The 12942-nt window shown below is 42.7% G+C and overlaps 2 protein-coding genes across 2 annotated transcripts; one reads left to right on the forward strand and one right to left on the reverse strand.

Annotated features, from left to right (window-relative positions):
- The first annotated feature begins 679 nt into the window (after positions 1-679).
- cdh27 (cadherin 27) lies at positions 680-9427 on the forward strand. Its single transcript, XM_079684929.1, has 15 exons — positions 680-811; positions 1819-1960; positions 2056-2222; positions 2618-2749; positions 3326-3508; positions 3667-3962; positions 4041-4183; positions 7329-7553; positions 7633-7854; positions 7951-8072; positions 8158-8265; positions 8454-8531; positions 8601-8648; positions 8732-8788; positions 8881-9427. The coding sequence occupies exons 1-15, from the start codon at positions 713-715 to the stop codon at positions 9085-9087; spliced, it is 2229 nt and encodes a 742-aa protein (XP_079541055.1). The 5' UTR covers positions 680-712; the 3' UTR covers positions 9088-9427.
- On the reverse strand, positions 9186-12761 carry LOC307041487 (protein LSM14 homolog B-B-like). Its single transcript, XM_079684928.1, has 8 exons — positions 12497-12761; positions 12191-12354; positions 11964-12093; positions 11076-11249; positions 10900-10977; positions 10064-10204; positions 9852-9972; positions 9186-9774 (listed from the first exon to the last, which is right to left on the reverse strand). Exons 1-8 carry the CDS (start codon positions 12621-12623, stop codon positions 9618-9620), a joined length of 1092 nt encoding a protein of 363 aa, XP_079541054.1. The 5' UTR covers positions 12624-12761; the 3' UTR covers positions 9186-9617.
- Positions 12762-12942: the final 181 nt, after the last annotated feature.

Consider the following 12942-nt stretch of genomic DNA (forward strand, 5'->3'; position numbering starts at 1 on the left):
TATATGGAAATCACTCGTTGTTAGTAAATATAATTGTTCATCACTCTTTTCTACACATCTGCGTTCTGTGTTTCCGTGTCTTACAAGATGTAAAAAGTGTTTTTTATTGTCAAACATAATGTGCAAAGTACAGTTTTCCATGTGATGTAGCTGCTTCTGTGGAACTGGTTCACCAACTATGCAGCAGTGGTTAATTTACAGGTTTACAGGAGGCATTAACGATGAGCTCCAACCTCAAAAAAATCATACTTTGCATACTATCGTACATTGTGAGTACCCTGCACTTCAGGTTTGGTTGGCTCTTGGTCTTTCAGGTGTATCATTTGTCGAGCGCAGCATGCTCAGAGCTGCTGGGTCGTCACAGAAGGTCTTGGATCATCGACTCGTTCACCATAGAGGAGGGGCATCCCGGGCCCTTCCCTTATGTGCTGGGAAAGGTGAGAGACAGAAAATAAACCTTTTAGCCAACTTAAATACTTTAACAGATTTAGCATTAATTCTAATAACTGCTGTTACGAATCTTACCATTGGTATGCAAAGCTCTAAGGACTTGCTTTAGTTTTTCATTGCTTCTAACCAAATGGTCATGTTTTTTCCTTGGACAAATACAAGTTTCAGACTCCCCAAAGCCAAGTGTAAAGTGTCCGGTGATGTGTTTTAGATAACTATCGATCGGGACTATCGAGTGAGGTTTGATCTGTATGGGGAAGGAATGGACGAGGAGCCAAAGGGAGTCCTCACCATTGATAAAGAATCTGGCACCTTGTACGTCAACAGGGCCGTGGACTACGAGGAGAAGACAGTGCTGAAGGTTAGACATAGATATCAACATGAAGTAACAACTAGTCAACCACTTTCTTATAAATCACCTAAAAAGGCCTACACACTGATAAGGGATGCACAGTCTGTCATCATTATTAGTATTCAAAAGACCAAACAAACTCTGTATTGCTCAGACTAGTATTAGATAATGTGTCTAATTAAGCGATTAGTTTGAATTCACTTTTTTTAAACATCTGTTTTGTTTATGTTTCGTCTCTGCTGCTGTTTTATAGTCAAATCAGACCAAAATCAATGCATAATGTAATCAGCGGAAGATTTTTTACATGCAATTAGAATTTGGAAAGGAAAAGTTAGGTGTTTTTTTTTAATGAGCTTGTATGAGGAACAAAAAGAAAGGCACACCTAGAGAATTCTGTTCAGAGGATAGTTATACTTACAATATTTGCAGTGCTTCTGACAGCTATTTCTGATAAGAACCTAAACCTTTCTTTATATAACAGTTTCAATTGACCAAAACTGTAATTTTACCACAGGGGTTGCTGGTCAAACTAAATGGGTCGTTACTGTGTTTTGTGAGGTAAAAAAGGAATTAAAAAAGGCAAAGAACGATATAACGGCTTCAGGAGAGAGCTGGCTGACAGTAATGGAAATATTTCAAATATACTGTACTGATATAGAGTGATATAGCCCTAGAATAAACATAGATATCAACATTCAACCCCACTTCAAGACATCAATTCCATCCCTTTAATGTATGTATTGTAAGTTACATTTTCAAAACTTAATTTTTTTTTGAATTTTTGGATATGTAGGAAGTTATGTTATTGTTATCTTGTATGAAATCAAGTTGAAAATACACGACGCAAAGATAATACACGCATTTTTAGGATCTTTACCTGCAATTCAGTTGAGATTATCATGATTTATGTCGAGTTGAGATTATCATGTTTTATGTCATATCACACCTTTTTACAGTTGAATCAAATGCTTTCTTTACATTATGACTAATGTTGAGTCCCATCTTTCAATCTGTAGCTTAGATTTGAGGCAATGAAGACAGATTCATTGATTGACACCAAATTAGGAGTTGAAATTGGAATATCAGACATCAACGACAACCCACCTCGATTTCAGAGGGATCTGTTTGAAATCAGCGTTAATGAGGACGCAACACAAGGTAGAGGATATAGTAAAGATGTGATATGCCTTTTCTTGTTTCCTCACAATATCTGGTAAGTACATCCCTTTCTTTGCTTTGTCATTTCCCAACAGGCTCCCATGTTCAGACTATGGTAGCCTACGACAAAGACGAGAGAGGGACGCCAAACTCAACGTTCCACTATGAAATTAAGTCTGTGTCTCCAAACCATCCGGACACTGAGTTCACTATTGATTCTCAGTCTGGGACAATGTCCTTCAAAGGGTGTTTGGATCATGAGGCAAGTGTCTGTACATTCTTTGCTGTAAGTTCGTTTATTGCAGCAGTTCTTGTTCTGCAGGGTCTTCACTGGATGGTACAACGTGACACATGATACAGTATATAGCCAGAGTGTACAGAATGTGCTGTTTTTCTGTTTACAGTCTGAAAACATTTAAGTTATGTTTGAAAACACCGCTGTTGTATGTGAAGCAGAGTGAGTTGACCTTCTTTAAAATCTGAAGATAATTTGATATATATATAAAAATAGTTTAGCTGCACCCTAACACCTTTAGCTCACTATTGATTGTGCTGATAATGCCACTTTTTGATAATACAATTATCATTAAAGAAGAGAAATGGACCCTGACTGGATGGTCTAATCTAATCATATCTTTTTGATGTGCTTGTGTTGAGGTGGCTGAGATGTTCACAGTGGTGGTGGAGGCCAAGGACCACGGTGACGTAGTCAGTCTGTCCAGCTCAAGCACTCTTATCATCCACGTCCAGGACGGCAACAACCACCTCCCAGCCTTCAGCGGACAAACAGTGAGCATCTTTTCTTTATTTGTTGACATAACAATGATTACACATTAACACACAGTTCTTGTTGCTTCACACACACATGCATATGATGATGCTGATGTCCATTCATGTTAGACATGGCATGTTGGTGTTGCCATTTAAAAATAGGATTATGTTTAGATCTGAAATGAATATAAGAAATTCTACAATTATTGATATAAGGGAGAACGTTTGTTTTGTATGTATACAAAGTTGAGGAAGGTTAAGAAACTGAAAAATAAACAATTACAATTGTCAATGGCAACTTACATTTTTGTTTTAAACATAGTTGGAATGAAAGAGAAAAACAACCAGAGAAACAAAGGATACAAACAAGTGATAAGAAATATTAAAATAGGTTATAAGGAACAAATATAACTGATTCAACTCACATTAAAAAAACGCATGTTAACTAATTCACTTTACACTTTAAATAAGCCATTCCAGCTCTGTTAGTAATAAACAGTATAATCCACACTCATCGACTCCAATATAGGAAAGAAATAGATGCTCTATCAGACTCCTTTCCCTTGACCTCTGCCCTTTTGAATCACACAACAGGGCTCTGGGAAAGTAAAAGAACATGAAATCGGTACGTCTCCTCTGCGGCTGCATACGACAGACAAAGACACGCCAAACAGCGCGGCATGGAGAGCTAAATACACCATTCAGGGCGACGAGGGAGCGCACTTCAAAATAGAAACAGACCCGGACACCAACGATGGGATCCTGACGGTTGTTAAAGTAAGAGCTGCTCAGCTGCATACTTTACATTACAGTGACACATCTGTAGTCTGGTGTGTAATTAGGTGTAATGTGTATTATTACTGTACCTTTACGTCAGCCATGTTTGTCCTTGTGTGTCTATAATGACAATGTATTGTATGTATTGTATGATTCAGCCGTTAGACTTTGAGGAGGAGGCCCTGAGGGAGTTGACCATCTCAGTGGAAAATGAGGCGCCATATTTCACCTGTAAAGTGAAGGAGAGGCCGCCATCGGGCCTCTGGAAAGTTGAAACCAGTAAAGGTGACGTTCCTCCGCCGGACACTGTCAAAGTTAGCATTGAAGTGGAGGATGTCAACGACCCCCCGGTGTTCAGTGTGAGTGTGAAAGAGGTCGCGTTGGAGGAAAACGCACCCATCGGGACGTGGGTGGAGAAAGTGACCGCCGTGGATCCTGACTCAAGAGATTTTGTGTAAGTGGGAAGTTCGATCCAACATGTTTTAGCTTATCTGGGAGCTGTTTCACTAAAGCAAGTCGTGTTTGTCCACAGGTACAAGGTAGGAAGCGATCCTGCTGGCTGGGTGACTGTGGATCCTCACACAGGAGACATCACGACAGTCGGGACACCAGATAGAGAATCTCCTCATGTCAGCGACGGCTTCTACACCATCTTACTGCATGCCTTGGATGATGGTAAAACTCAAATTGATGCTGACTGGCACTGACACAAACCGTATTTAAATGAACAAATATATGTTTGATTTAAATCCTCACTGCTTTGTGACCCTATTTGTGTCTCTGGGGCTGGCTTTAGTGACCCCTGGCTTTTCACTCAATCTGTGAAATATCTACATTACATTACATTACATTACATTGCATTTAGCTGACGCTTTTATCCAAAGCGACTTACAATAAGTGCATTCGACCAGGAAGATACAACCTTTAAGAAAACAGAATCATATAAGTACATCAGGTTTCATAGAGCCAAACATTTCAAGTGCTACTCAACTGGCATTTAGAAAGCCAGCCCTTTATTAGTATATAAGTGCTTTGTTAGTAATTCTATCGCTCGAAGTGGAGTCTAAAGAGATGAGTTTTCAGTTTGCGTCGGAAGATGTGTAAGCTATCTGCTGTCCTGATTTCAATGGGGAGCTCATTCCACCATTTTGGAGCCAGGATAGCAAACCCACGTGTTTTTGCTGACGGGAACTTGGGTCCCCCTCGCAGTGCGGTTGCAGCGAGCTGTTTGGCTGATGCAGAGCGGAGTGCACGTGCTGGGGTGTACGGTTTAACCATGTCCTGGATGTAGGAAGGGCCAGATCCATTCGCAGCATGGTACGCAAGTACCAGTGTCTTGAAGTGGATTCTAGCAGTTACTGGAAGCCAGTGAAGGGAGCGGAGGAGCGGTGTGGTGTGGGAGAATTTGGGAAGGTTGAAGACCAGACGAGCCGCTGCATTCTGGATGAGCTGCAGAGGTCGGATGGCACATGCAGGTAGACCAGCCAGGAGGGAGTTGCAGTAGTCTAGGCGTGAGATGACGAGAGCCTGGACCAGAATCTGCGCTGATGTCTGGGTCAGCTGGGGACGTATCCTCCTGATGTTGTAAAGCGTGTATCTGCAGCAGCGGGTTGTAGCAGCGATGTTTGCAGTGAAGGACAGTTTGTTATCTAGGACCACACCCAGATTCCTTGCAGTCTGAGTCGGGGAAACAACAGAGGTGCCGATGTTGATTGTTAGGTCAAGAGTGGGACAATCTTTTCCCGGAAGGAAGAGCAGTTCAGTCTTGTCAAGGTTGAGCTTGAGGTGATGAGCAGACATCCACCGAGAGATGTCTGCTAGGCAAGCAGAGATGCGTGCGACGACCTGGGTCTCTGAGCGGGGAAAGGACAGAATTAGTTGGGTGTCGTCAGCGTAGCAGTGGTATGAAAAACCATGCGGGCTAATGACAGACCCGAGCGAGTTTGTGTACAGGGAGAAGAGGAGGGGACCAAGAACCGAGCCCTGAGGGACCCCTGTAGTTAATTGACAAGGGTCGGACTCGGACCCTCTCCAAGTAACCCTGTAGGTGCGGTCGTTGAGGTATGAGGTGAGGAGGGAAAGTGCAGTGCCTGAAACTCCAAGTTCTTGGACAGTGCGAAGGAGGATCCGATGGTTCACCGTGTCGAATGCAGCAGACAGGTCCAGAAGGATGATGACAGAGGAGAGGGAGGCTGCTTTAGCAGTGTGCAGTTTGTCAGAGACAGCAAGGAGAGCAGTTTCTGTTGAGTGACCTGCCTTGAAACCAGACTGGTGCGGATCCAAAATCTAAATGGATTTTGAACCCAATTTGGGACTGACCTTTATGTTTCCCAGATTATTAACCCTGGAAACTTTGGTGATCACATGAGGTACACATTTGTAGTTTTTCATGAAATTTGACACACATTCAAGCCTCACCTCAGGATAACTGTAGCACCACCATCAGGTCACCAATTATATTCGTCCAATATGTTTTCTGCCCAAATACCAGCTATACCCAACCTTTGTTATTCTTTGTGTTTATGAAAGTGAGCAAGCACACAGCCTACTTCTGGGATGTGGTTAAATAGTCAAGATTCTTATGTATTTTATTCTCCCTTGACCTTAATGGCAGATGTCATTAGGTCAAGTGAAGGCGTGAAGTAAAATCCAAATGAACGTTCACAAGGCTATGAATTATACAACAGCAGATGTGATTGTCAAGGCATGGAATTATGGGACGACATTATCTTTTTCATTCCTGTAATGGACGGTCGAGAGTACCCTATGTTTGAGGAGATAAGAAAAAGGAAAAAATTACAGTACCTTTCTTCAGCATTGGAGAATTAGACCAGGTCCTTGCTTAGATGCTTCGTGGTCATGTCACGGTAACCTTCCAAAGAAAAAATTGCTTTTTTGGATCAGAGGCTCAGGAATCTGAAATCAAAGCAGTTCAATGTTATTCAGACATTATTAATTTCATTATTTGCACCCATGCTTTTCCGTACTGGTCAAAAATCATCTTCAGTGAAAAAGGTCAATAAGCAAATGTTTTCATTCTAACCTGCAAATCGAAGACAGTGAAAATGGTTTGATTTGAACAAAGAAAATACCTGTCTATGCTGCCCCATAACGCCTCGTTGGAGATTTCTCTTTTTCTTCCCGGGTACAGTGACGTACCCATAACCAAATGGACCCATTGGTCCAAATGGACCAATCCGTGGAGCTCCTCAGACACACACACTCTTGCGCCGCGTTTGGGGATGCAGGTGCTAGTGGAGCCTCGCAGATGAGGGTGCTGCGGCCCCCTCTGCATCTGCCCTTCCCGCGTCCATTCGCGATGTCTCGCTGTCTCGCAGACCCCACGCAGCAACCAGGAAATGAACCCAGCTCACACTGTCCGCTCCTCGCAGCAGTGAGCCGCGCAACGTCCCGCCAACACGGCACCCAGACCCCACGCAGCATTCTCATCTGTTTGTCATTACTGGTGTCATGTTCAGGTTGCTAACACCATTGTAACACATAAACACCGATGTTCCGCTGTAACGGTGGTGGACTCATCAGAACATAGTGGGCGAGCTGACCAATCAGAGCACAGTGGGCTCTAATTGGGAGGGGGGGCAGGAGCTCCAACAAGGCGTTTAGGACAGAGAGTAAATACACATAGGCCTACTATACACAGAGATGCTTTATGAGAAACCAATGTGAGTTTGGGAAATTGCACAATATGAATCTATTCTAGTAGGCCTCAACAATGGAATTATGATAAGTAGAAATGGCCATGACATGGGACCTTTAAAGTGTTGCTAGCATAACTGCATTATGTTTCTATGTTGGATAGAAGTGCCACCCATGACAGGCACATCCACTTTGAACATCCATGTGACTGACCAGAATGACAACGTGCCTCAGCCAACAGTGGACTTTGTGGATGTGTGTGTGTCCGACGGCCCCTCCAGCACCAACATCTCAGCCTTTGACCTGGATGATCATCCCTACGCGGGGCCTTTCATATTTGAACTGCTGGGTGACATCAAAGGAAAATGGAAGCTGAATCCCTCACATGGTAGAACTAGTTATATGTGGTAAAATATGTAAAATATAAAGACAAATATTATTTAATTGTGTGTGATTATTTCTCACAGGGTACACAGCCGGCCTGGTGAAGGAGCCTGGTGTTTATTCCGGACCACACACAGTTGATGTGAAGATCTCTGACATGCAGGGACAGTTTGCCGTGTACAACCTCAGTGTGACCGTGTGTGATTGCAATGTGACGCCAAACTGCAGAGACCCCCGAAGTACTGCCACAACAGCTGCTCCCGGGGCTCTGGCCATAGTGTTTGCCTCACTAATTTTGATCATGTGTAAGAAACCAAATTCCTTTAGTTCGCATCGCTGTAAAATGTATTGTTACATTTCTGAATACAGGTTGAATCTTGTCGTCTCTGTCTCGCTGACAGGTCTGCTTCTGATGGCAGTGTTCATGACCTGCAGAAAAGAGTTCGCCCCTCTGGAGCCCAGTGATTCCTCTGGAGACACCCTCCTGCCATCAAACATTGAGAATCCAGGAACAGACTGCAAGGTCCGTACTGAAAAAACTTGCAGATAAAACAAGTGATTTTGATCAAAATGTTTTGCTAATATCAATATGTTTACCCTCTTTCAAGGTAGTCGTACCGGACGATATAGTGGTATGGTTTACTGAGGAGACCCACAGTGACGCATCTAATTGGAGAGGTCAGCATCATGGGATAAAACACAGCAATTTTTCCAAGGTGAAGAAACATGTTTTTATGTGTGTGATCTGCAAGTTTGCAGGGATTGACAAAGTTGCTTTTTTACAGGTTCTCATACATACATGGAAACATGGCTTGTAAAATGAACCCTTCTCTTTGAAAATGTGGACATATTGTAACTTAGTTAAGCTCTGCATCACAGTTGTTCCCATAATTTACATCAACAGGAAATGGAGCAAAACTTAATCTACGAACACTTAGTCCTAGAAGATATGTCCCATCTATACAACGAGAACTGGAACCAGGTAATATGCACCCATTTAAAGATAATTATAATCCGGACATTCAAATATTAATTCCGTCTCCGTTCTCAGACAACTTGGAGACCTCTAATGGCCAATGGCCACCATCATACCCATCAGGTAATACAGTTTGATTTGTGCTCATTGTTACGTTAAGGCAGTAGCTGAAGAAAATTGATATTTATGTGAACCTTTTCGTACAGCGTGAGGAAACGAGCACAATGAACTTCCATGCAGCTCTCCAAGCCCTGCTTCATCAGGTAGGCAGTGCACTTTCAGAATCACGTCTACTTTGCAGAAAAAAAAAAAGGTGCCAAACATTATATTTAATTGAATGTTTTCACTCCTTTAGCGGCTCTCCTCTCTCCAGGGGAAAGAGGCTGACCTGCTGGACTATGAGCCTCACGTTTATGCAGAGGAGGGCGACTTTGACGTCCTCTCAGAGCTGGAGAACATCATCCTTCCTGACAAGGATTCATACCAGAAAGCACTCAACAACTTGGGCCCCAAGTTCAAGCAACTGGCCTCCATTTGCAAGCCACCACATATACAAAACTGAGCTTTTATGTTTTACATTTTTTTGTTGAGGGGTGAAATAAAAAAAGGCGTACATTGTTACTGAATGCTTTTGCCAATTCACATCAGAGAGGAAATCCATTCTGTTAATCATATGTTATTTATTAGCAACTGTTACAAAGTCCTCCACAGTTTTCTTTTTACAAGTAGGGATGAAAATAAAGTACAGCTGTTCTCCAAAAATACATTTGGAGTTACATTTGGTCAGTCAAGTAGACAGAAATCAAAAACCAAATTATTTGCCTGCTGGCCTGCTGAAAAGACAATTCCACATTGCATTCGACCAGACTACCTAACAATACAGTTGCTTCTAGCATGTAGCTGCTTGTGTCAAAATAAATTGCTCCCATTTCATATAATAAAACTTTAAATTACAAAATTCCCTGAATGCTCATTTGGGATTAAGAAAATAAATCTTAGTTTCAAATGGAGGAAAAAGGGAGGTACTTTTTAAATAAGTAGAAAACTACAATATTTACAGAAAACGTTAACAAAAAGAAAAACGAAACGCATTTACACCCTCCCACTGCCAATTTTTGGGAGGGGCCTCTGCTCAGGGGTGCTCTGCCCTCTGCGTCCTCGGCCTCTGAATCCTCTGCCTCTCAGTAAGCGGCCTGGAACTCCAAATGTTTCCATGTTCATTTTCTTCTCCTCCACCCAGGTGATTCTCCTGAAAATGCACAAAGAAAATATATATTGTTGAGCATGCCAAACGCCTCAGGTAAAAAACAGCAGTTAGAGAATCACCTGGGCTTAGGGTCTGAAGAGATGTTGTCAAAGAAGCATTTGGCTTTGTCGTAGTACTTTTCTCCTAGAGTGTCCTCTTCCTCCTGCACAACCAGGTTATCCTCTGTATACACCTTTTCGACTGCAGAAATTAAACAAAATGCAAATTACACAGAAATATTTGACATGTGCACTGAAAGTAATTTGACTTGTATCATTTGAAATAACCTTACCCACAACATCCTTTGTGAGATCATCTTTAAACTGAGCATTTGCAGTTTCAAAATCAAAATCAGACTCAAACTGCAAGGTGGTGGCCTTCGAGTTTTTCACCAGAAGTTGGCCTCTACTTCGGTTCCTAGACCTCCGGTTGCCTGCACACAAGCAACAGAAAGTTCAAGAAGAAAACCCACAAAGATATTTGTAAAACTGGTTGAGTAACCATTTAGAACAGGTTCATATAGTCTTTGATATAATTCTAACAGACAGGTGAGAATAATTTGACATTTATAATAATGGGTTTGATTTATATACACTTCATATCTGAGTTCAGATCCCAAAGTACTACAAGCATTTAGCATGGAACAAAAATAAAAACAGTACACAACACGGTAGAATGAATAAAAAGCAGTAAAAAATAAATAAATAAAAGGGTGGTAATAAATAAGATAAAGGTCTAGGAAAAGGCTCTATTGAAGAGATGGGTTTTGAGGCCTTTTTTAAAAGCCTCCACGGTCTGTGGTGCTCTCATGTGGTCGGGGAAAGCATTCCACAGACTGGGAGCAGCCGAGCAGAAGGCCCAGTCTCCCATAGTACGGAGCTTGGTCCTGGGGGGTTTGAGGAGGTTGATATTGCTGGAGCTAGAGGTCAGAAAGGAAGTATGAGGGGTGAGGAGTTCCTTGAGGTAGGGGGGGGCAGTTTCATGGATACACTGGTGGGTGAGGAGGGAGACCTTGTATTCAATCCTCATTTGTCTTTGTTCTTCCATTCTCCGATAATTCTTTATAACTCAAAACAAAGATTGCCATTAGGCCAGACATAATAGTGTGTGTATTTTAAATTTTGATACCTTGTTTTGGCCTTTGTTTCTGGTTCTCAGCAACTTGTTCTTCAACCTTGGCTGCACTTGGCTGAGGTGGTGTCTGACCTAAGGATGTAAAAATGTAAAGTTTGGAACTTTTTTCTTTAAAATGGAAGTAATGCAAAAAAAACAACTGATTATTTATTTCTCAAGTGGTTGCTTACTGGTGGGTACATTCTCCTTCTGAACCTGGGCAGAGTGCTGTGTTGGCTCAACAGGCTGTTTGCCCTGTGGCTGGGTAGAAGCCTTTCCCTTTTTCAGGGCCGCCCCAGCCAAAGGCACGGTCTGAACAGCCTGCTCCACCATGGGAGCTCTTCTGGCTGGAATGCCATGGAGTCCTGGTAGATAAGGAGAAGGAACAAACATGGCGGGGCTTGATCAACTGCTGATACATGTGAGAAATAGCCCCTATAGCCGCGTTCACACCGCAGTACTTTTCGCACTTTAGTTCCGATGTAGTTTCGAAATGTCGCGTTCACACCAAAAACAGCCGGAACTAAAATTAGTTAATGAGAACCTTTTTACCCCCTTTTCCGTCCCTGCTAGAGAGCAGGGACTTTCGTGGGAGAAAAAGGTTCCTATTACTGATTGGCTGGGCGGAATGCAAACCATGCCCCGTAAAACTCAAAAAGTTATGTGAAGCCGTCCTTTTATTATCCTAGCATTAGCATTAGCATTAGCCCAGCGCAGAAACGCAGAGAGACTAATTTATGGCAACACAAAATAAAACATGGGAGCGGTGGAGATGAGGTGTCGGCGTTCTGGAGATTTACTCCAACTCCGGGGACTTCCGGCCGGGGACTTCGGGTGGCAGTATACGACGTGAAGTTGTTTGCGGCCTGCCAGTAAACCCAAAGCAGCAGAAGAAGAAGTGACGTCTGCGGCTTCATTTTGCCTAATCCACCCCCAGGGACTTATTCCGGTGTGAACGCGATCTGTACTTACTCAATTCTCATGAACCTTTGTGGGAAAAGTACTGCAGTGTGAAAGCGCCTAATGATTGCATACAGCTCTAACAAATGTCTAAAATATTTAAAAAAAATCTAGTGTACCTAGGCCTAGTGCTGTACTGTACTGCTGGTTCAGTAGAGACGTAGCAGCCAGCTGGTTGTAGGTGGGCATCATGTCTCTGTATGAACTCCACCTGGGATGATACGCAGCCGAAGAGCTGCCCATGGATGACTACAAAAAGAATGATGTATAGACAAGTACAACTTTTTTCAACTTGCATTATAAATGAATCTACTCATTTGAAATTGCTTTCCTCAGAGCCACTCACCTGTACAATAGCAGGGTCCCGAAGCAGTCCATGGTGTTGTTTTGGAGGCTCGGACACAGTGATATCTTTAATGTCACTTCCTCTGAAGATTATGTATTCATACATTTCATCTTTGGGTGGCACTGGTCTATCTGCGCGTCGGTCCTCTGTCCCATAGGATCTAACTGTTCGGATATAAAGTTGGACAAAAGTTTGGTTTGCATCCAATATGATGTCAAGTCTACAAACATGAACAAAGTCATTATGCATTCAGTTGTGCAGAGATAATTGTCGAAGACTAAAACGACATGTCGTTTAGGCACTTACCTTTGGCTAGCGCAACCGTGGACCGATCAGTGTCGACAGACGACAAAATCCCCTCATACCGGATCTGCGCTTTGGATATCAAACTTATTTTACTGCCAATATATGGGGTCCCTCCTCCGGAGCTCATCTTTGCAGCAAAAAATGTGTTTCTTAGTGAAAAGCAGCCTCTCAATCACAGAGCATTAAACCACGACACGCATCAGACAAGTTCTAATCAGCTGTGTCCGCAATTAGCAGGCACCTGTGCGCTTTATAAGATTGCCAGTGACGCACGCACCTCTTTGCTGATGGCCCATGCACCTGTGGGTAAAAAGGGGTTCGTTTCTTTAGTCACACGGCGTACCACAATAAGTAATCAAGACGTAAGTGTGAAGAGAGTCTGCGGAGTTTGCAGCCTTTTGAAAAACGGCACACCATATTAGCATGACAAGCACAAAGGCATAAAC

The sequence above is a fragment of the Notothenia rossii genome (genome assembly GCF_949606895.1).
Source record: "Notothenia rossii genome assembly, chromosome: 5".
Classification (NCBI taxonomy): Eukaryota; Metazoa; Chordata; class Actinopteri; order Perciformes; family Nototheniidae; genus Notothenia; species Notothenia rossii.

Excerpts from the sequence above, each read along its gene's own strand:
- cdh27 (XM_079684929.1), top strand. The coding sequence starts at position 713 with ATGGACGAGGAGCCAAAGGGAGTCCTCACCATTGATAAAGAATCTGGC. Across the intron at positions 3,509-3,666 it reads GGATCCTGACGGTTGTTAAA|CCGTTAGACTTTGAGGAGGA; the intron begins GTAAGAGCTGCT and ends TGTATGATTCAG. Across the intron at positions 8,532-8,600 it reads ACAACGAGAACTGGAACCAG|ACAACTTGGAGACCTCTAAT; the intron begins GTAATATGCACC and ends CTCCGTTCTCAG.
- LOC307041487 (XM_079684928.1), bottom strand. The coding sequence starts at position 12,623 with ATGAGCTCCGGAGGAGGGACCCCATATATTGGCAGTAAAATAAGTTTG. Across the intron at positions 12,355-12,496 it reads CACGGTTGCGCTAGCCAAAG|TTAGATCCTATGGGACAGAG; the intron begins GTAAGTGCCTAA and ends ATATCCGAACAG. Across the intron at positions 12,094-12,190 it reads GGGACCCTGCTATTGTACAG|TCATCCATGGGCAGCTCTTC; the intron begins GTGAGTGGCTCT and ends TTCTTTTTGTAG.